We start from the raw sequence: 23,655 nt of genomic DNA, 5'->3' as shown, positions 1-23,655 counted from the left end.
GGCGTTTTCTCGCCTGTCGACTGTCGCGCCCATCATGTGCTAGCCGTGCAGCACGGCTAGCACATGACGGGCGCGACAGTCGACAGGCGAGAAAATGCCGCGACATAGAGCTTTCTCGCGAATCGGTAGCATAAGACGCGCGCGACAACCCGCTGTCTCGCGGACAAATGTCAAAGCGACATAATTTTGTCGTTTGACAGTTCCACGCGGGATACTCTCGAAACTCGTAGCACAAGTGCACTATGGGAGAGAAAATATCCCGCGTTTCAACGTCAAAAGGAGAGAAACTGTCTTCGAGGCTAGAGGGTCGCGAGAAGCATATTTTGTCGAAGTTTTGTTGACTTTGGTCCTAAAAGAAAGTTAATTTTCTATATTTTGTATTTATTTCATACTACAGCAATTTTCTGTGTAATTTTAATATGAATCCTGAGTTTTATGATTTGTCCGTTAGCTAGGTAGGTAAGGTGTAGTAGGTACGTGGTATTGCTTTATAACATACCTATTAAGATACCTATATCTATATCATGCCGGTAATAACAAAATGATTGTATTTTTTCACATTTACTTGTTTGTTCTTTTAAGTTAAATGAAAACCCGACAGAAAAATTAAAAGCCTAAGATTGTGCCGCTACATCAACAAAGCAAACATTTAGATGGCGAATTGACTGGAGGGTGATTAATAGAAATTACTTTGTCGAAATCCGTATTAATTGATACAAAAATATTACTTCCCTAATCCACGAAATAATTAAGTGCTAGTCAATCAGTGCTAACCCGTTACACTTACACGCGTATTTTTACAGTCAATGCATGCAACCTACCACCTAAAAAATATATACGCAAATAGTTAAATAAACCACCACCTAAGTACAAAAACTCGTCACGTGCTTCAATTGATTGTGGGATATAAACCGCGGTCTTGGGGTTTAATTATAGGTATATCCGGGTACCAATGATTTATAATATGTGTACAAAAACGCACCACCTAGAGAGGATGGGAGAGGATCGTGCTGTGAGAAGAGTGTATGTGGTGCACCCGGGTGAAAAACGTCCGTCTGGGCGTCCCAGATACCGCTGGAGTGACGAAGTCCTAAAAGACCTGTTCGCCCTCGGAATACCCAACTGGCGTGAAGTGGCGCAGGATAGGGCAGAGTGGCGCTCTCTTGCGTCAGAGGCCAAGATCTTGTTTGGGTCACTGAGCGAGTGAAGTAGTAGTAGTACAAAAACTCAATGTATTTTAAAACTTTGGAGAAAGCCTTCAGATTGGGTAAGGTAACCTACGCCTACTGTACTTAGGTACCTATTACTTACCCTAAGTAGGTGTCTAAGTACACTTTTGTTACTATATGCATTATTTTATTATACGCAGATAATAAAATAATGCAAAATAATGAATCTGGCAGCCCAACTCAACGTCCACCTTACAAAAGGCCACGGCCGTAATACGAGTATTCTGTAGTTACCACCCTAATGTACGATTCCCACCGACTACCGACTGGCTGGAGTCAGGCCGCACCGGAGCGCATTTTTAATGTGCCTATATATTATATATCGCAGAAGCGATAGAATCCGTCCGGAGGCGTCTCCGCGTCCGCGAGCAGCCGACCGGCTTGCGGCCACATAAATGTGAAATGCGATCCGACTCCGCCCGTTCGGTGGGAGTCGTAGTAGTCGTACTTAAATCTAAATATCTAAAAGAGGTCAGAGTAAATAAAATAACTTAATGTTTTTGTGTATTTGCAATATGAGAAAACTTAAAAAACTAACGCTGCATCCATAGATCGCTAAAATACAAAACACGCAAAAATAACTCATTGTTTTTAACATTCGATTGTCGTTGTATGGAGTAGGTTCCCAATTTGAGCCCTTCTATGTCCTCCGTGGCAGGATGGCTGCGCCCAGCAGCAGCATGCTTAGGTATAGGCGCCGTGTTTGATGACAGACTTGTGCATGTCATCAATCTATCTTCAAAGCCAGCGGTGCAGCAACTAGCCAGCCACAAGGAAGATATGTTGGGGATTATCATGAGATCTTCAGTCTTCTTCGTAAAGATGGTAGCTTATTAGCCAACACTTTCGGGTAATCTCAATTATCTTATAAAAAACACCAATCATTCGTAAGGAGTGGTATTTAATTATTAGGTAGGTAATTATCTTTAGATATATGTACTCCAACTTGTAACGACAAAGCGAATCAAATTATGATTGACACATTGACATTTCCGACTTCAAAATAATATTTGCTATTTCTTTAATCTTAATACTGCGAGAAGGAGACAAAGTTATCGTGACTAGGGACGCTCCGTTTCTAAAGCTGACTATTTATTATTTTTCCGATTATGTTAGTACCGATTCAGTGTTGCCACGAAAGAAAAGTTTGTTCCAAGTATAAATGGCCACACTGGCTAAGTCGCGCGCGGGATGGCTCTCTCGCGTGGAATTCTTTTCTCGATCTGCCAACTTATGCTACCAAAATCGAGAAACTGACAGGTCGAGATAGAAATTTGTGACACGCGACTGTTGTTTCTCGCGGCGCGAGTTATCCCGCGTGTAATCATGTGCTAGCCGTGCAGGAACGACTGGTGACATATCCGAAATTCATGAAACTATATCTCTTTGAGCTGTAGTGATTATTTTGTACGAGATGATAAGATGTGAAAAGACCAATTTAATGTTCCATTTAACATCGAACTATCGTAACTTCTGATAACCCTGCCCTGACCGCATTACCTTATGACCCTAGGGGACTAAAACAAACATTTCGCAAATCGTCTGTGTATTCTGACGTCAAAATTACGATAACTATGTACGTGCCGGTCGATAGATTGTGCAAGGGCATATATATTAAAATAATTGCTATTGCAGTATAACGATCGATATGGACTGTCACAGTGGGTGGTCTGTACAGAATGGGAGTAGGTAAGGTAGTAAGATTAGAATATAATGTATACATTGGGAAGGACAATAGTACAGTAATCTATTTCTACTCCTCCAAGGAACTGAACGAACCAGCAGCGGTCCTTAAACAATGGTCCACGGATCCGGCCCTAGCCCTTAATAGTTTTTGCTCGCGGAAAGGAAGCGGGAGAGCCGAAAGCCAAACAATAAGGAGAAAAGAAACCAGGAGAGCAGAGGGCCTGGACTTGATCAAGTTTGGAAATCCCTGAGCTATACGAACGTGACAACTTGACAAACGATCGACCGCCACCGGGTGTCCCTACACATCAGTGTTGCCAGTTGAGAATTGTAAAATTAACCCCACACTTGCAATCGGTGGACCTTATAACTTAGCAATAAGGGTTACGAATTTTTAACAGTGCAGTGTGGATGAAGATACTCACGTATTTCCAGCCGAGCATGGTCTTGCAGCACTCGCAGTAGATGTCGGCGACGGCGTGCAGGCCCGTGAGCAGGACGCGCTCCTCCGCCGGCCCGCAGCCCACGTTCACACTGCAACCAACAAATTTTAACGTTATAAATTCCTCAGATGGAGCTCAGTATATCATATAATCAGAAACACGGGACTACGCTCCAGAACTCGAGTTGTAGATGTAGGTGTATACCGCTAAGCTTAAGTGGGACTGGGTGGAACATGTCTGCACCCGGAAAGTCATGCACCATGGAAGAAAATACCAACGACAGGGCTGAGAGAGGAGAGGCCTTTACCCAGCAGTTCGACACTATAGTACATTGTAGGAGAGGCCGGAAAACCGCTCAAAGATGGACGAGTGAGTTTGAGGGCCGACACGTTAGTGGATGCCCTCAAATAATACAAGTCCATCTTTAGCGTTTCAGGCCGAGGCATCACATAGTGCTTTTCACGACTATTGCGAGGAAATAAGAAAACATTTGCATAACTATAAGTACTTTAATAGAAATTAATATTTATATTAGCTTGAGGACAATTGTTGAAAGAAAGCGATGTATTTTTGCCAGGAACATTTGTATTTTCTTCACTAGAAGAACTAATTTTTATAGCGTAGGTAGATACGTGTTTACTGTATTTTTTTGTCAAACACAATTTACACTATCCAATTCAGTGAGTATTTTCCGATCCCGCGTTTTTTACTTTTTTTTATCACTTTTAAGAGGCATTTTTCTGTTGTTGCTTCAAACCGACTGTAATCTTAGAAACTTTTTTGCTAAAAAAAAAACACAAACAGGCACAAAAGTAAAAACGCCTTAAGCGTGAACGGAATGGATCCAGGCCATAATTGTTAATAAAATAAAAATGGACGGAATGGTTTTGACGTTTCTTTTTTTTTAAACAAGTAATTGATCGTATAAATAACCTAATTTTATTTTGGAAGGAAAAAGTTGCGCCAAAACAGGACCTTTTACCATCACCAATGACAGATGATGATAACAATGAAACATTGTAGTAGTGGTGGTTCAGTGCTACAGCTATTGCCTACTTTCCAGCTTGGTTTTAGACCATCTAATAGCCACATTTCCGAACAGTGGCGTGAAAAGTTAATAATAATTCAGCTTGTATACATGTATACTGCTGGGCACATGCCTCTTCTCATACGCGATAGGGCTTGGGCTATATAAACACTAAGTTAGCCAAATAAAGACCTCATCCGTAATCCGCACAGAAAGTTACGTCTGTCTCCAGGTGCAGCCAAATACGTGAAAAATCTAGAGGGTTTTTGATACTTGATTTATTTAGGATTGAGGAGTTCATCTAATAGATAGAATTATTAACAGAGAAGTAAGAGTGTTTCGATATATGTGGTCACTTTGGGTTTCACTATCTATTTGATGCTGATTGTAAAATCGCTAGAGATAGATTCTCTTGGCGTAGTACTATCAGTAGAAACTTATAAATAATTGTTTCGCTTTAGAATATTGTTTGATATGACGAAATGACCGTTGAAATTGCATTGCGTTTGAAATATGCAGGTATCGTCTGCAATGAAGCATTTTTATTTTGTGTGTAACTAATATAACTATCAGTTGGGGAAACCTAACAATGCGACTTGCGGAAAAGAACGATAGATAATCGTAGGTTAACTTGCTATTTAATATTTACTACTTTTTTTTGTCAAGGAAACATCGCGAAAAAGTCTGTACACAAATTGCGAAGAAATTTAAAGGTGCGCGTTTAGTCGCGAATACATATTCAGCTAGCGCATAGGTATAGCTAAGGAATAGGTATAGCTCAAACCCCCTTCTACACCGAGGTATCCACTAGGGCTCCTGATATCCGTGATACACGCCGATCCGTAGCTACGGGTTCTTAAGCCCGGCGGTACTAAGATCACGAATTTCACGAACACGGCAAGGTACGTACCTCGTACCTGCGTTCGCGTCCGGATTCACGTGACACGCCGTGACCGTGACACGCCATGATACGTAGCCCGTACCTGCGTTCGTGTGCGGAGCTTCGGGCTCGGTTCCGTTGGATAGGTACTTTACGCACGTCTCGTAGGTTCGACACGCCCGGGAGAAAAATAAATAAGGACTAGGTATTATTCAATTGAGTTACCTCTTAGTATATTGAATACGGGACGTCGTCGGACAAACATTTACGTGTGAATTAAACTTAAATTGTATTTTTTGCATCAATTTGAATATAATGATTATATCTAAATAATTTATGGGGTTATTCTATTTTTTGTATAAACAGCTATTGATTTTAGTCAAAACTAGCGACCTGCTCGTTGCATTGCACTAATATAAATATAAGGTGTAAAACTACCTAGTAAGTATCATTATAATTATGAACTTAAGCAACGCTGTGCTACTGGTTGTCATTATTAAATCAAGAGAAGACTTTTTTTCTGTTAAGTATTAATGAAATGAATGAAACATACTTGTAAAAGCTTGCTAATATCAAAGAATATAACGTAGCCTAAATATAAACAAGGCAATCCTAATCCAAAGAAACAAAAGGGTAAATTTCTGCAAATCTTCGGTAGGTATGATAAAGGTAATACAGCCAATACAGGTAAACAAATTCAACAAAAACACATGTACGGGGCCACGGAAAAAAAAGTACGCAGCTGCAGTTCTTATCAGTTTCTGAATTTCGGCACATTAAAGAGTACTGTTTATTTCTAGATTGAAGGTAATAATGACATATTATTGTTAAGAGTGTTTTATTGTATGACTAACAAACTAAGCCAACATACCGGGTTTTTTTTTTGTAGATAAGAAGTGCAGTTGCACGTGCAGACAAAGATAATAAGATTTGCGAGCGACTTATTAAAATTAAACAAACAATATACATAAGTAGCTGTGGGCTTTACCTTTTGTTCGTGAAGTTGAAAGAAGTGACCGCGATGTTTTGTTTTACAAATTCGTGGTATTTTTATTTAATCTGGAGGGGGCAGTCTGGGGGGGGGGGACTCACATTCATTGTCATTAGTTACTCCTGACATCACAGTTGGTCTTCATGTTTAAATTTAGCTGTGAATTTAAAGTTATTTTTGTTGTTGTTTCGTAATTTTTTTTTGTTATTATTAGTGTATGTTATTATTAATGGTGTGTTTAAACTATTAAAAATGAAGAGAACTTGGGTGCGGAGATATGCCACCAGAATCGGAGATACAGCTTTATGCACTTTGTGCAATGATCGCACAAATAATGAGTTTTCCTGTCGTATTATTTGTCGTATTTTAGCAACCCGTTTATTAAAGTAGCTATTCATTGTAATTAATGTTTGGTTCTTTCCATTTATTACTCATTAATATTTAAAAGGCCTTACTATTGGAAATAAATTTTAATTCAAAAGTAATGAAACGGAATTAGAGCTATGAATAAAAAACTCACGATACATTTTTATTCGTAGCTCTTAGAGATCGCATCGTATCTTCACTCAACGTCGCGGGCGGACCGAACCGGCGTGTTCTTAAGACACGTGAAGCCGTGATCACGCCTACACGGATTTACACGGATTCACGTAACCGAATGTCACGTGCGGAACGGACCAGAAAACCGTTGCCGTGAAACACGAAACCGGGCGCACGGCTACGGGTTCACGAATCAGGGACACGACCGCGAGCCCTAGTATCCACCTAATCCTCCTGTGTCAGTGTTTGCCCAGCATCATCACCACCAGTGTGGGACGTAGTCTCACTTGTAACTATTTATGAATCAATGATGATTGCTGATCGCTGGAGAGAAATGGATGTTCATACTCACACTGAATTAAACAGGTACGCGCGCCCCTGGCTGCCTTGGAACGACTGGAAAAGATAATAAGTAGTTAAGATTAGTTCATAATTTAATACAATAAAAATACTTAGTTCTTAACACAAGTCTTACTAAACTCATTGTACCCATACCATACCAACGAATTACCAAGATTCGCACAGGAAAGCCCGGTACAGTATAGACCCACTACAAAAAATCCTCACTTAACCAAAACGCGTCAAGAACCATAAAACCTGTTTTAATATCATATTGTAGGTACCTTACCTACATTAAATAGGTTTTACGAAAGCTATGTAAGGGTAATATGTTTCCCTATATATTAATCTAGTCGAGGCAGACGTTTCTACAAAAGGATATTCATATAAATGATAGCGAGTAAGCCTTTTTAGCTACACCATTACAGAGACTAGCAACTTGAAGTAGGTAATCATAATCAAGTTAAGAAGACTTCGCTAAGCCGAAAGAAACAATATCGCAATCCATCATGCAAATGCGAACGATAAAATTAAAGTTCCACAAAGTTAAAGAAAGGTAAAAGTGACCAAATGTTTTTGTGAGCGTTGAAACACAGAAGTTTTCTGTTTAAAAGTTCTCTGTTTGTCGAGACCTTTGAATTGAATTAGAATAGCACGAAACAAAGGATTGCTTCGCGGTTTTATTTGTGGAAGGTTTTGAAAAGGGCAACAATCAGACCTTAAACAGATTTGTAGAAATAAGGTTTTTGTGTGTGCTAAAAATAATTGAATGCTGACATCCCCTAAATATACTCTCATTAGAGCTTCGACGTCGTTAAACGAAGAATAATATTCATATTTTTCTAGTACATAGTAGTTTATTCTGAAATGTATTATGCAAATAAATTATTGTTTGTTTGTTTTGTTTTATGTATTATTCGGTGAAAATAAGAGAAATTTATTTTGTTTTATGTATTATTCGGTGAAAATAAGAGAAATTTATTTAGAAATCTGAACACAAACTACACCGCCAATTACTAGCGGTTAATTTAAATAAAAACGTTAATATCAAAACCGCAGTGATTTTATCTTTCATGGAACACGTGTGGTTAAAAACTATGTTAAATTTGTAGTAAACATGTCTTTAGTGTTTGAAACGAAAGCGACCACTAAACGACCGCATGCGCATGCAACATTTTTTTTCTGTTGAGAATTGTCAATAACGTAAAAAAAAATCAGTAAAGAACAAACTGACTGTAATTTTCTTACCACGGGCAACTAATACTCATCGTCACAATTCTAACAACCTAAACACAATTAGGTTGCGTTGTTTCATCACAGAGTTGCTATGGCCACCTGTCTCCATCATCAGATCAGCTCGATGGCACCATAATATTGCATTGTCACCCGATTGCAAATTTTCAGCTCAATCGGAAATCAGGAAGTGGGTCAAAATTTTAGCATTGGCGCCGTCTGACTTTATTTAATTGTTTAAGTTTAGGTTCTAAGTAAAGTTTGGTAACATTTTCAACTAAATCAAAGATGTAGACATAGATTTCATCTAAATCTGTTAAGCAGACCAAACAACAAGCTTTTAAGGGGAAAACTTTGGGATAAAAGCTATCCTATGTTGTTTCCCGGAACACAAAATATCTCTATACCTTTCATCAAATTCAGATCAGCGATATCGATTCCCCATACAAATTTCCACCTCCATTTTCACTCCCTTAAGGAATGATTTTTGGGATAAAACCATCCCATGTTCTTCCCCGGGACTCTACTAAATTATCTCTTGACTAAATTTTAACTAAATTGGTTCAGCGACTTTAGCGTAAAAATAAATGAATAAAAAGTTTTTTTCTTCATAATTTATATGTTTTTACTTCGAAATGGTATCAATATGACACCATAAATGAATTCGGCATCCCCGATTAATACGAAAGCTATACCAAACTTTGCCTATTAGCTACTAAATGTTATAGATATCAAGATAAAGTTGAGAGAAATTTTCTGTTCACGCAACGTCGTATTTTATACAGCCTGCACCTTCGACTATTTATAAGTATACGCAGTGAAGTTAAATAAAAGTGTGTAAAAAAGCTTGTAATAATTATCGAAATACACGGTGTTCCGGGTTACAAAGCGGTCTTCACATTGAATGCGAATCTGGGCGCCGCTTATCGCCGCGAGAAAATCTCTATAAAACCTCTAGGGTCCCATGTCCCATGGTCCTAATACTAGTACAAATTACCTCCAATGAAATTTAAATCATTGTTCAATGGAACAGACTCGCTTCTAAACTAATTTTACGGTTTACACTTACGTGTTTTTAGTCACTCTCGCGAGGCACGCTGCTCGCACTGTTAGGGCTTGAGAAGTTCAAGAAGATAAAACCTACACATTTTTTACGAAGTCTTTATCCGAAAGTTCGAATTCTTTTAAGTTGCGCTAAAAAGACTCAATAAAGTACTGAACTCGAGATTTTCAAATTTAGATTCAAAAGACTCGTGCTCTTACCAACACTAGGGCTGCCTCGCTTAGAGAAGAGCGGAGTGCGGATTCGCATCAGTGTCTTCGACAGGTTGAAGATGTTTGGTTAGCTCACCTTAGATATAAGCTCGTCATGGCTCGCCAGGTGCGCGCGGCAGTGTATGCAGCTGTAGGTCCGGTGCGCCGGCGGGAGGTACGCCTGGAACGTCTTGACCGGCGTCCGGGCCGCGCCCTCGCCTGCCACGCCACGGTTAGTCAGCCCCTCACGCATGAGTGCCTGCTAGCTACCAATAAAAACGCCGTTAGGCGTATCTACACTAGTGCGGAGAGCCGTTGGATAGGGAAAGGTTTAGGATGGAAAACTGGTACCCATATAGGTATATGCGGCCTAAATTGTCCCACGTGGTATTAAGATTGATGGTGCCAACTAATGGGCAGTGTCGAGCAATGGGACATTTTGAATAAAAAACACTTGGCTACATATTTAAAGAGCTTAGCCATTAGAAATTAAAACTCATTCAGAGATTAACCCATATGACGGATATTATAATTAGCCTTCTCAAATGCGTGTGCATTTGTATTATATACAGGTCAATATAATGAATAAAGAGATCTGCTAATTCATACTAGGTGTGTCAGGAACTAAACAATTTCGCTTTCTGAGACAACATAAATTACTTAATTTATAAGTTAATAAACTTTTTTAATACGTTGTTGTTCATTCTATGTCAGTAGGAATTAAGGCGGGTACAGTAGGATCTCCACAGAAGTGTACAATTTTAATTCGCACATGGCGACAGTTTAACAGCACTCATGCGAAATTACAAATCAATACAATACAGATCAAAAAATATAACAGAAAATTCTACACACCCGTCTTAGAATAAACAAAACATAGTATAGGAAAAGTTATATATAAAAATGTTCACATAACGACAGTCTTTCAAAATAAACACTTAAATTTTGTCGATGTATCTAATTGACAATGTGGGACTCAGTGGCAAGATTATTTTAAGACAAGGTGTATAGCTCGATTAATTAAAAAATCACACGCATCTTTCTTTTTGGTTAATTGATAACTCAATGACTCAGAAAATTGTGTGTAAAAGATATTTCATCGGGAATTGTGAATTTTAGGACATAATATTACTTCTTAATCCTTAGTGTGACTGATAATACTTAACTCAACGTTTAGCAGGTTGATCGTGTTTAAACACCAAATACCTACCTATCACATAAGCATGCTAGTAATTTGCTGATGTTTGCGATAAATAAGAAATACATTCTGATACATTTAATTTTAAGACATTTTATACAATACAATACAACATATTAACATAATGTCTACAGCAAATTACTAGTATTTTATAATTAAAAGAATATGTTGACTTTTACCTACCTTAAGTATAATAAGTATTGTTAATTTTTTATGTGCAGATGACTGGGGCTGAAGACATCCGCGAATGGGTTCCAGCCTCCATTGCTACAACAAATCTTAATATGCAAGTAATCTCTTCCGAACTTCCTTGCGGCAAATTTCATTGAGTCCTCCAAAGTAATCAATGCGTTTTTTTCCATGTTTGCTTGGATAAAGAAACTATAAAGGTTGCAGCACTTCTCTATAAGAGATGATACATTTTGCCCGATGTCTGCACGCTCAAGCACATCATATTCATCACTATTGTATTCAAAAAACGAGCTTGCTTCGCTGATGTGAACATTCTCCAATGTTTGACATGAGGGTAAAGCATCAAAAACTCTGTGGAAATATTTCACGCTTTCGGTCAATATCCTCAAATTTCGCAGACTTTTTGTCAGATGTAAAGAGTCAAGCACACGCAATGCACTACAGTTGTGGTCTTTCATATTGTAATAGCATTTAAAATTTACATCGAGAGTGCGCAGTCTTTTACATTCCTTGAAAAGGACACCGAAGGAGTCATCAAACGAGCAAATGTTTGTAAAACTTAAAAATGTCACATTATTTTTCGCTTCTATTGCTAGGGGTGTCGGTGACCATTTATGATTGAATCCATTCCTGTCTGCTTCGTCATCATCGAGACTTCTACAACAATCTGAGAAAGAAATATTTTCTGGCAAATTATGAACAGTTTCTTCAAAGTTGCAATTATCCAGGCAATACCAATGGCTAGATGTTTTTGTAATATTTATAGTTTCTTTAGTCTTCGTGCAGATGTAAGTAGGAAAACAATCCTTAAATTCAACAAGCAAGTTATTGAAAAAAATGTCGTCAAAATCTGTTGTGGCCTTGTTCCAGGCTTTGAAGAAAATGTTTCCATCTAGCTTAAAGTTTAAAGCTAAACGTGGACTCACATCGATAGACAAGTCATTGCAATAATTCTGTGGATCTTTGAATATACTGTGGATTATTGGTGATACAGAAATTAAAATCGTTTTTGTTTTTGAATACATTATAAAGATATATTCTATTTTAGTGTAGTCTAAATTGAATAACTTTCGCAACAACGCAGTGCTATCGGGTATTATTTCCGCTAGTCCACAATCGCGAATATTATAAGCGAATTTTTCGAAATGTATATCTGTCATCTCTCCAACATTGTCCCTTAACAAGTAATACATGGGGAAGCCCTTTACCGCCCAGAACTGTTTCTTATAAGAATGAGCGAGAGTGATTTTCACATCCTTAATCATGGGAACGTCTTCCATAAATTTGTATGGTGAATCTGAGTAATCGAAATCCAACACAACAAAATGAATACTCTCAAACTTTTGTCTCTTAAAAACTTCGATGGTTTTCATCCAAATTTTATCTCTAGCATGATTCCAAGGATGTTGGCAGTAATTGATATTAACGTTCTTTAAACTTTCACAGCATATGTCTTGCAAATCTGATAAAGATATTTCAGTAAAGGTAACATCCAATGTCTTTAGATTCGTAAATCGGTGCATGTGTTTACTAAGAACGGCTGAGGTCAAATCTTTGATACCGCTCAGATTTAACTCCTGAATGTTCGCGGCAAAGGTTTGGAAGAAAGCCAGATCCAGAGTCTTCGGTGAGGCCAGGGTACTCCGGGATATATCCATCTTTTTCAAAACACATGGTGTGAAAAAGTGTCGCAATTGAGCTATATTGCACACGTTTATCTTTGATTTCGTATCCAGATAAGTGAAAATTATAGCCATGATTTCAACGGGTAATTCTGTTAGAATCATCTTGTCCGATTTCAGTAGTTACTGTATCTAAAACATTTATGAAAAATTATAGACTTGATATAGATGAATCTTTTAAAAACTAAATTGTCATCCAATCCAACATCCAACCAAAGAGCATATAATCACTACGTTCTAAGAGACGGAACTTTATCCTACGTACTTAAGTGTCAAACGGTTTGGTTTGACGTCTGACGAACGAGGGTTATGCCCAAAGAGCATATAATCACTACGTTTTAAGAGACGGGACTTCCATACAAGCGAGTGGAATCAGTTTGTTTCGCAAATCATTACCAAAATATACGACAAAGAACTGTCAAAGAACCATAGTACCAACATAAGCGATTTAAATAGTGTACTACGCTACACGCTTGCGATTCTTATCGATATCGATAAAATGGGGAGGGATGAAACAGGCTCCTGTCTACAAATTTTGTACTCGAAATCAGGTTAGCATCGAGTCCACATTTAAGTTGTATGTTATATAGTGGATAGTTCTTGAGTGGACTAATATCTGGTCGGTCTTAATGTGGACCCGAATTATTTTAATACAGTTTTTAAGTAGTGTTTTTTTTTTATTAAAAGCTTTATTTTCAAAATGATCTACACATACATGTTTCAATAAATGTAACTATGGGAAGATGTATCAGGTCTTCGTTCCCAACAAATTTGACCCACTGCCTGCATCTGAAAACATACAGCCTTGGACAAACATGACTTTATCTACAGTTTATATTCCAAGTGTTTTCTAATGAGATGATCAACTGATTATTTCGCGCTAATATGCATCTATAAATCATGTTTTTCGGCATTCACTTATCAACAACCCTTTATCAATGCTCTAACTTTTTATGTATTTATATGTCTGTTAATCATGAGAACCGGTCTGGTCTAATTGACAGTGACCCTGCCTATGAAGCCGATGGGTTCAAATCCTGGAACGGGCATTTATTAGTGTGATGAGCATGAATATTTGTTCCTGAGACATGGGTGTTTCTATGTATTCATAAAAACTTATATGTATATTAGGTCTATATCTAAGTACCCACAACACATGCCATGCATACTTTAGTAGTACTAAGTCAATTTGTGTAATAATGTCCTATAATATTTCTTTATTTATCATAAAAACAGAGATTAATTTTCTTACATTTTAGGTTAATATATTAAATAATGACTAGATAAAAAAAATGTCAACTAATGACCATTAATGCATAAGTTATAGACAATTTATGCATTATTAATTTTCGATGAATCAATTATGGTCATATTGCATGCAAGTTCTCAGGAAATTTCACATATTTAATTTAATTATTTACACTGATGTACAAATAAAACTACAGTTATCGATAGATATAGTACATCCCTAGTTGACAACGAAAAATAATATAAAATATCTAATTTTCGATGTGTTTATAGCAAAGAATATAATACTCACTAGGAGAAGAACGCTAACTCCATACAAAAAATGCCCCTTTCAAAAGTTCGTTTATACTAGTGGCGCTCTCTTTGTATATCAGTACTAAAATTGACAACCGGTTTAGCCTGGCGGGTTTTGGTAGGTAGTGATCCAGTTCTAGCTAGTGGTTCTGGGTTCGAATCCCGGCGACGAAATTTCTTTTCGTATTTTTTCATTTTTGTTGGGGTGAGGTTTTTAAATTAGTATTTATCAAATAAAAAATATTATGTTACATATTAATCAAAATCACAGGCATCTTTTGTCCTAAGAGATAATGATATCTATATTTTAAAGTTTTTTCAATATAAAAGGTAACAATACAGTTTATTATCAAGTTATAAATATTTTTATTCCTATGTATTAGGATCAAAAGAGCTTAATTCGTTCGAAAAACATACAATAGGCAGGAAAAAAGTCATTTTCTATACAAATTTATGTATCGGACGGTGCTTGTTGAACTAACTGTGACACTTCCATATAATATCTACATACCTATATGAATTTTATTCAATGAGACCACAGGTCGGTAATTTCGGTTCATTATTGATCTGGGTACCAAATAGTTAACCTATCCTGTGCGTGTGATTATCTTTTGATTTTTTTAAGGCTTTATTTATGTTTAGGTCGCCTATTTTTAGCGCATGTTTTAATTCCCAGATCACCTTCATAACAATAAATAGAAGTCATTAAAATCTTCATGATAAAAACAATTTTATATATATACATATACTATTTATTGCATTTAATATAGCTTTTTATATATCTAAAACATGATCTTTGGCACATCTGATTTTACTCCACAATTGCAATTAGTGTAACTTGTAATCATATCACATATATCAGCCCAAAAAACTGAAAATACATGAATATATGACAGACAAAGTTGTTATGACATCTATCCGTTTGTCGGACACTTTCTGCTCCACAGCTCAGTGCAGCGGTCTTGTTGATGGTCACCGGGAAACTACAACTAGTCACAATTATGTGGCAGATGCGTGCCTTTTGATTTTGAGCCTTTCCAAGGAAATGATATGACGTCCAAGGATTTTTTGCTCACGTTCACCCTCTAAAACAAAACGGTCACATTTTAAACAATACTATAACCTATGTCCCTAATTACTAACCTTGCTAATAGCTACCAGAGTTCTAAATTGCCAGCTAAAACAATGTTAGAATTTACATCTATGATGAATTTAGATTTAGAATTTTAAAAATTAACCAATAAATATATTTCAAGAACATAAATCGTTATTTAATCATTTTATATGAAAACTGATAGTTTTGAAAATGAAAATAGTTTTGCGTCAATGACTTTGACAGCATTGACATTGCAGACTTTTGTCTATGTTCTAACCGGCCAGACCCAAGTGCAAGGCTTTATGGAGGGTATATGTGCCTCTGACCTCCATAGATTTTATGAACATAGCCAAAGACAAACTGAAATAGGTAATAATTTATATAAAATAATAATAATTTACATATGGTAGTGTGACATAAATCAAAATATTTGATAAAAATGATTTTATTTGTTCCCAAAGTTGAATAGACAAAGTCAGATAGGAGCAATGTTGCTGTAACAAAATATTTTTATATTAATAACTGGTATCTATTTCCAGGAGGTCAGACCACACATGCGCAATTATGAAGCGTCATGTCTTTCTAAGGAAGTCGACAGGCCTTGGTTTATAGCCTGCTGACCCAAAATAAGGTCAAAAGTATCTAAAGCAATACTTACCGGTCTTCATCCAAGGGAAATTTCGGCATAAAATCCTTTTTCGTGATTTTCTCGAGTGGCTCGCTTGCCACATATTTCACACTTAGTAAACCGTTTTCTCGCTGGAATTGTAACAAACTCGCTCTTTACTCTGATCAGGGTTGACTATTTTCGATTTTTCACTAAATAATAAAGAAATTACACGAAATCCCCGAACAAAACATTGAAGCCTTCATAACAAACAAAACAATTAGGCTGACAGTTGACTTGATGTAAACTTGACAGAATAAATAGCATTGACGTTTTCTTATTCTTCGTTGGCAATGATTTGCGAAACAAATTCCATACAAAACTTTTTTGTTCCTAGTTGCGTCAGCCTGGTTATGCCTACTAACATAATGAAAATGAGCTTATGGAAAGTAACGGCGTTTACATTCGCGGTAAACTCTCTCACGCGAATGTAAATGCGCCATAAAAATAGTGAGTTACCGAAACGATAAAAACCAACATGATAAAAAGTATTGCTTGAAAAAAACCAAAATGACAAAGTAGTGCTGCATCCAACTTCAAATTGACATTTCTAAGGAAGAAAGTGTAGCTACGTATAAAATTATGAAATTTATTTAACGTAGTAATAAGAGAATTTGAAATAAGTCAAATTGCGTTCTAAAAGTTTTAATATGTGTCGAAAGATGGCAATACACCTCTATTTCAAATTCTCATTGGTAATAAGGAGTATTATTGCAATGTTCTGCCGCGAAAATGCAGCACTAGCACCTTTCGTAAACCATAGAGTAATTATACATACTGTGCCCTAAACTGGGCTGTAACCGCGAAAAGCGAAGTTCGTCAATTGCGGGCATTTTTCTCTGTCACTCTAATTACGTCTTAGTGAGAGTAAAAGAGAAAGATCCCCGCAATTTGCGAATTTCTGTTTTCGCGGTAGGCCCCCTGTTTCATTTATTTATTTATACCTTATTGCCAAGTCCTTGCTTATGGAAGGTGGAGGTAAGGAATGGAAACTCCATATACCAATAAGTGTCATCAAAAAACTTAATTAGGTGGCGCTACAACACCTAGAATACTTGAAACTTCGACACTTCACTCCGTCAATAATGCCTGGGTTCTTAACTACTCTGGAGAGATTTGGAACTATTATTTAGAGCTGATAACTGGACACTTTTGCATCAGTTCTGCCTATGGACATTGCATTCCTTACCTCTGCCTTCCATACCTTTGCCTTTGTTTTTTGACAAGTTTTCACAGATAATAAAATATGACATTGATGCATCAAGGCGGTTTGTTTACAAGGGCCTACCGGGAAACGCGAAAATCGAAATTTAGTTATCTACCTCTTCATCGCTTGAATACGCAAGTGATAGAGAGGTTAGACAACGAAATTTCAATTTTCTTGTTTCGCGATAGATTATGGTGGATTGTGTTAGTAGCGCACCCTACGCAGAGTTTCACGTAATATTCTCTATTACTGACAATATTTGGTCTAAGTAAATATTTTAGGAAATGATCGTTGTAAGTTGCTAGAAATGTATGTCCTTCTTACTTTCAATTTATTGCAACTGGATGCGAAATCCAGAAGACATAGGGGAAGGGGGGGCATAACGGGGACGCGAGGCACGACGGGGCCACCCATACATACAAGTAACTATGCACACTAGCCGTGTTTTGTTTTAGCCAATAAGAGGGCATTTTGCATCGGCCTTCAGTGCGGCAGTGACCGGCGACCAGAGTGCACGCGTTTATTTTTGACGACCAATTCTTTTTTTCGACGAAATTTCATCTAATTTTGAGTGGTTAGCAAAACGCGTCTAAAAAGGTAAGTGATTAAATTACTACCATAGTTTGTTTAATGTGTTTTACTACTAACATCAACTATTGATATGTTTTGAGCAAAATCACTCTGACCTTCAATTCATTTTTTTGTTCATTATTTAAAATTCTGTTAGACATGGGGGCATAACGGTGACATGGCTATGGGGCACAATGGGGTATCCGTTTGTGCCCCGTCCCCATTACGCCCCTGAAAGATCTGTTCATTTGATAAAATTATAATAATATTATTTCTTTTGTGTTAGGTATATAAAAATGATACGAACTTACAAAAAGACAAGTTCCAGAGGCAGTTGGTCTGTAAAGCATGAAACATGCAATTGATGCAGTTTTAAGCAAATCAGCAGGTTACAGAAAAGCAGCTCAATTTCACAGTGTTCAATAGACCACATTAGAGAATTGAATTGGACATTGGACATCCGAATGATCCCTGGTTGAAAAAAAACTTAATAAAACAGAGAATATGTTAAGGAGGATGTCTTATGCATATATTGTGTTGACTCAAACCACACTTATTTGAAGTCTTCGGAGCGTTGGGTGGCCTGCCAGCTATGTGGACAGTGGGCCTATACAGCCTGTGCAGGAGTTGATGACGCAGATTTAGAAGAAATCCACATCTACTTATTCTGTGACAAATAGAATAATGTACCCCGTAATGCCCCGCACTGGGTACCCCATACTGCCCCTACCCCGGGGCACGATGGAGTTTTCATGAAGGTTTTGTAAAATAAAAATAAAAAATATTATTTAATTTCTTACTTCACCAAATTCGGTGCCAAATGATAATTTAATAAGTAACCAAAGAGTTGTCATTCGTTTTTATTAAAAAATATATCATGTTTATTTTTTATTGTTTATTTCCCTTAACGTCCCCGTTATGCCCCCCCTTCCCCTACCTATATAGTAGGTAGCCAATAAATATGAAATATTTATTTAAAGAGTTACCTCAACAATCCAATATTATTATATTATATTTTTAACATAAAGTTCTTCAACCATTAAAGATTTTCCTTTTTAAAATACTGATTTTACAAACTATTGCACAAAGTTAACGGTACAAGTATACCAATTTCAATGCAGCCAAACAGCTCGCTCATGACGAGAGGCTGAGTTCCAATGACGTGGTCAAGCCCAACAACCACCAACCACATGAGATAAGCATTTTGATATACTTACAGGGTGTCCAGCAGCAGATTTCTGATTAAAAATTAAAATATGCATAGCATAAGCGAAGTGCGAGGGAGACGCGGGGGAGTATTTTAGTTTCGTGAGTGTTGCGGATTGATTAGTTGAATGGATCGCTGGCCAGCAGAGTAGTGTGCATATGCTTTTGAACCGTATCGTACAAAAATGGAATTCGAATGAGGGCTAACGTGTTTAATTACGCCGCTAGGGGCGATAGTGGAGGTCTTTCAAAATGTCAAATACATAGTATTTTTGGGGGTTACCAGCTTTTTTATCGCAAATTTTCACTCCTTAATCATTATTGTGGTAAAGAGCCAATTACACCCACACTTCCCGATTTCGGGCCTGATAACCGCTTCACGGAATATCAGCACATCGTTAACAATATTTGTAATGTAAAAAATACTTAGTCTTTAATTGCGAAAAATGTTCAATGTTTGATATTTTTGCATATGAACCATTTTTTTACATTTCAATTATTGTAAACGATGTGCTGATATCAGGCCTGATAAAGTGTCGATGTAATTGACCTTAATTTTTTTTTGATTATTCATGGTAATACATCAAATATAGTTTAATGAATGTTAGTGGTTTTAAAGAAGTGCCAACTAAAATATATGCAAAATTAAACAAGTTTACAAAACGGCAAATTTACACGTTAAAATACATTTGTATTTAGAACGTAATGTTTTTTTTTTTAATTAGCATAACAGAATTTTCAGAGCTGTTTTTCTGGACCATCATTTAGTGGCGCCAACTGGTGAGCACAAAAACAGTAACCCTTATTCATCTTCATTTCATAAAAATAAATAGTGTTGGTTTGTATATTTAAGTTTTTTTACACAAATTTTGAAACCGGACATCTGCCGCTGGGCACCCTGTACAAGTTGTACAACTAAGTGCAAGAACAAAGTCCCATTGAGTGCATGGTTGAATATATTTTCTTTGTTTATATTTAACGTTTCCGTTTGTTTTGCCTTAGTCGGTTAAATTACTACTTTGTAAGGGATATTTATTTGTAGTAGTGTAATAAGATATATTTCGCTTGAATATTTCCCAAACCTGCTGAAGCCCTTTTTTAAGAATATTGTTGCAGATGTATTTTTATACAGGTGTAATCTTGACTTGATTTAAGTCTGATATAACTATGACCCGGGCTGAGCCCGGTTGCCGGGCAGAGGCACCCTTTACAGTGGCGTTGGTCGGTCGAAGTATTTTACAGATGGCGCCAGCATAGGTTTAACCTGTCAATCCTACGAATACTCTTGTTTTTTTTACTTAATGGCCGGGAGGCCTTTAAGCCAAATCTCGTAGAACAAAACTAGAGACAGGTAAAACCTGGTGCCATCTATAAAAACCTTTGACAGTAGCCAATCCATTGTCATCGGGACAAGGCGGCCCCCGAATGTGAGGGTCTGTCAACCACACAAAAGTATTTATGTCTGTATAAAAAGCAACTTGTGTTAATACTTGCTTTTGGGGAGTGCGATATGAATCAACCTGCTAAACGTTAAGTTTCCACACCATAATAAACTAGGAGGTCAACCGGCAACAAAGACCTATTTGTCAGGTCCCGCGCGGAGGTGTTAGGGGCATGGCTCACTGCGTCCGATTCGCACGTCGACGTGCCAGCGGGGTCGGGATGTCGCTATAATACGCGCATAGCGTTGTCTCGCTCAAACTTCGGAGCGACTTGCGAATCGGACGCAGTTTGTCATGCCCCTAGGCTGCCTTTCCACCGACGCGGAGATGAGGGGAGCTGAGAGGAAACGAATAGCATCTCTTCTCTGCTTCGCCGGATTGCAACTAAAACTATTGATCGATTCCCGCACGTCTCTCATCTCCGCCTCTGAGACCCCTCACAGTAGGGTCTTTTGAGCGTCGGCGTCTAGACAGTGCTATGGAAAAAAGTGTCGCGGCGCAGTTGCGTCGAGCAACCATAGAGTTGATTAGACGCCGACGCTCGGGAGACGGGAAGGATCTTTCTTACGCGGTTATCACACTGATCCTCATGGTGTGTGAGCGAGCGCTACGCACGTATACAGCGATGACTCGCCCGCACACCTTAGAAGACCACCGTACTTGTATGTAAATGTGCCCACCTGCTTGCCGCGAGCAGCACCCGCCCGCCGCCCACATCAGCCGCGTACACCGACGGTCACCTGCCGCGCGCGCCCGTGCCCCGCGCCGCGCGCTCCACACACGCCGCCAGCCTCTGTAAAAATAAAATAGTACATATTTAGTAACTTTTCTCAAAAATGCGCGTAAATTTGTCTTTGTATTCTTGATAATAAGCAAACACGGAGCTGTGTGGCCTCATATTATTATTACATTGCCTACAATTCCTTATTTCCAGGCCTCTGTAGTAATGTACTATTTAACAAAAAAATATCAACTTCACAAAATAGTATGCACCTTCGGAAGTAAAAAAGGAAGGTCAGTTAAGTTAGGTTAGTTAAGAAGATCATCACTGCAAAGTCCAGGGCAACAGGGAATTGTCGTTCGAGTATGACTAAATAGGCGAGCAGAGCGAGGCCGTTTAGCAACACAAGGCTGGCGTTGGTCGGTTATCGAATGGATGGTCACAAATTGATATTGGTACAATCCTAGTCTCCTACCGCCTAATACGTCTTTTTATTATTTCGGCATTAATCCAAAGCGCCAAAATCGATGAAACTGAACAATTGCTTAAGAGTTACAGTTGATAAAATAGAATACCAGATATTCCTGGGTTAGTAGGTATGTGATCTACAGTTAAACATGTACAATAAATGCAAAATGCACAACAAGGTTTAGAATAATCTTGTTCAGATCGTATTGCCAAACTTTTTACACTTGCAGCCTGTGGATCAACTGCACGAAAAACTTATAGTGCGCTGCGCGTCCTCTACAATAACGCGTTCAGGATGCTGATGGGGCTGCCACGGCGTCGGGGATGTTCGCGGAGGCATACACGGACGATTTTCATGCCCTTATGCGCAAACGCGTCGCGTCCCTGATGCGTCGTGTTCGCGGTAGCCCCAACAAGCTCTTGAGCGCGGTCGCAGGGGCCCATGACAGCCCGATATTTGGCCACAGGGCGAAATCTCACGCGCCACATGGCCCACATGCCAGTGGACATGACAAGTAATAATTTTAATATAATTTAATTGATAATTTTAATTTAATTTAATTGATAATTTTAATCTAATTTAAGTGATAATTTTGATTTAATTTAATGAATAATGTTAATTTAATTTAATTAATATTTTTATTTTATTTTATGTAATTTTAATGAAAAATATTTTAATTGTTTGTTTGTTGTTTTTGTATATGGATCTTGTCCGAAATAAATGCTTTTTTTTTAAATATTTATGACAAACGCTCTGTACCGTATCTACGGAGCTATCTTAGTGGAAAGGTGTCTGAACCGAGCACTGAAGCGAGAAGGCCGGCCGAGCGTTGACCACGGTGGATATAGAAAGGCCTTGCGGGGAAGTCAATGGTTTAGAACTTTGTCGTCTTTGAAGTCATTATCCTTAACTCGGAGGTACGAATACGAAGATTGATGGTCAAAACCTGCTTATTTTAAAGTTATAAGTCGTTATGCCGCCGGTGCAGGTAATGCACTTGTTCTATTGTATCTGCTGCAGTCTCAGCATGTGTAAAAAAACAATTCGCTACCGAAAGCGTTACGATTTGAAGCCAAATCTCTCCATGGAAATAGAGTCAGACCAAAGCAACTCTGCACGACTATTCAATGACAAAGTGTTAATAAAGTAACGTTTCGAAAAATGAACACGTTCATAATCATAAAGCCCTTTGCAGTCAGGTTTCCGACCAAGTCATAGCACCAGTACTGCGCTTCTCAAGGTAACAGAAGACATCAGGCGAGGCATGGAGAGGCAAATGGTCACGGTGCTTATTCTTATTGACTTTTCTAACGCGTTTAATACCGTTGACCATGACATTCTCCTTGCCTTGCTCAAACATATGAGTGTCTCTGAAATAGCCCTTAACTGGTTTGCTGCCTACTTGCGAGGCCGCCAGCAGGCAGTCCGAGTTGACCGGTCTTTGTCTGACTGGTGTGACCTGGCGACTGGCGTGCCTCAAGGAGGTATCTTATCTCCACTTCTTTTTTCTACTTTTATTAATTTTATCACACCTGACCTTCGCTGTTCCTACCATCTGTATGCTGATGACTTGCAACTCTACGACCAGTGCTCCGTGACTGACGTTCCAACTTGCATTGGTAAACTAACCCTAGACCTTTTACATATCCAGCAGTGGTCCGAGAGGTTTGGCCTCTTTGTAAATCCGTCTAAGTGCCAAGCTATTGTTATAGGTAGTTCCAAACAGCTTACTAAACTAGACTTGGACGCACTTGCACCAGTAAACTTTAACGGCTCCCCAATAATATTTAGTCAAAGTGTTAAAGACCTGGGTGTGCTTTTAGACAGTACCTTGAGTTGGAGAGCACAGGTTACTGGAATCAGCCGTAAGGTCATGGGCTCACTTCATTCTCTCAACAAAATGAAGCACTTCTTACCGATCAAAACTAAAGTTGCACTAATTAACACCCTTATACTGCCCATTATTGATTATGGTGATGTGTGTTATCCGGACTTAAACGAAGAGTTGCTCGATAAATTGGACCGCCTGCTTAATAACTGC

At 38.1% G+C, this 23,655-nt stretch overlaps 1 protein-coding gene across 6 annotated transcripts in view; it reads right to left on the bottom strand.

Annotated features, from left to right (window-relative positions):
* Positions 1–23,655, bottom strand: part of LOC133524045 (protein yippee-like) — a 192,092-nt gene that overhangs the window by 5,131 nt on the left and 163,306 nt on the right. For 3 of the 6 annotated variants that reach the window (XM_061859823.1, XM_061859824.1, XM_061859822.1), the window contains 4 exons: positions 21,105–21,217; positions 9,720–9,841; positions 7,149–7,192; positions 3,341–3,449 (listed from right to left, as the gene is read on the bottom strand). In XM_061859823.1, coding sequence (XP_061715807.1) covers positions 3,341–3,449; positions 7,149–7,192; positions 9,720–9,841; positions 21,105–21,141 — 312 coding nt within the window. In that variant the 5' untranslated portion in view covers positions 21,142–21,217. Of the gene's footprint in view, positions 1–3,340; positions 3,450–7,148; positions 7,193–9,719; positions 9,889–11,003; positions 11,680–21,104; positions 21,218–23,655 lie in introns of those variants that run through there. The other 3 variants (XM_061859825.1, XM_061859826.1, XM_061859827.1) reach the window with 3 other exon arrangements.

Source organism: Cydia pomonella, chromosome 13 (genome assembly GCF_033807575.1).
Source record: "Cydia pomonella isolate Wapato2018A chromosome 13, ilCydPomo1, whole genome shotgun sequence".
In the NCBI taxonomy this organism is placed as follows: Eukaryota; Metazoa; Arthropoda; class Insecta; order Lepidoptera; family Tortricidae; genus Cydia; species Cydia pomonella.
The sequence above is the reverse complement of the archived record's forward strand: the minus strand, read 5'-3'. Positions and strand labels throughout refer to the sequence as shown.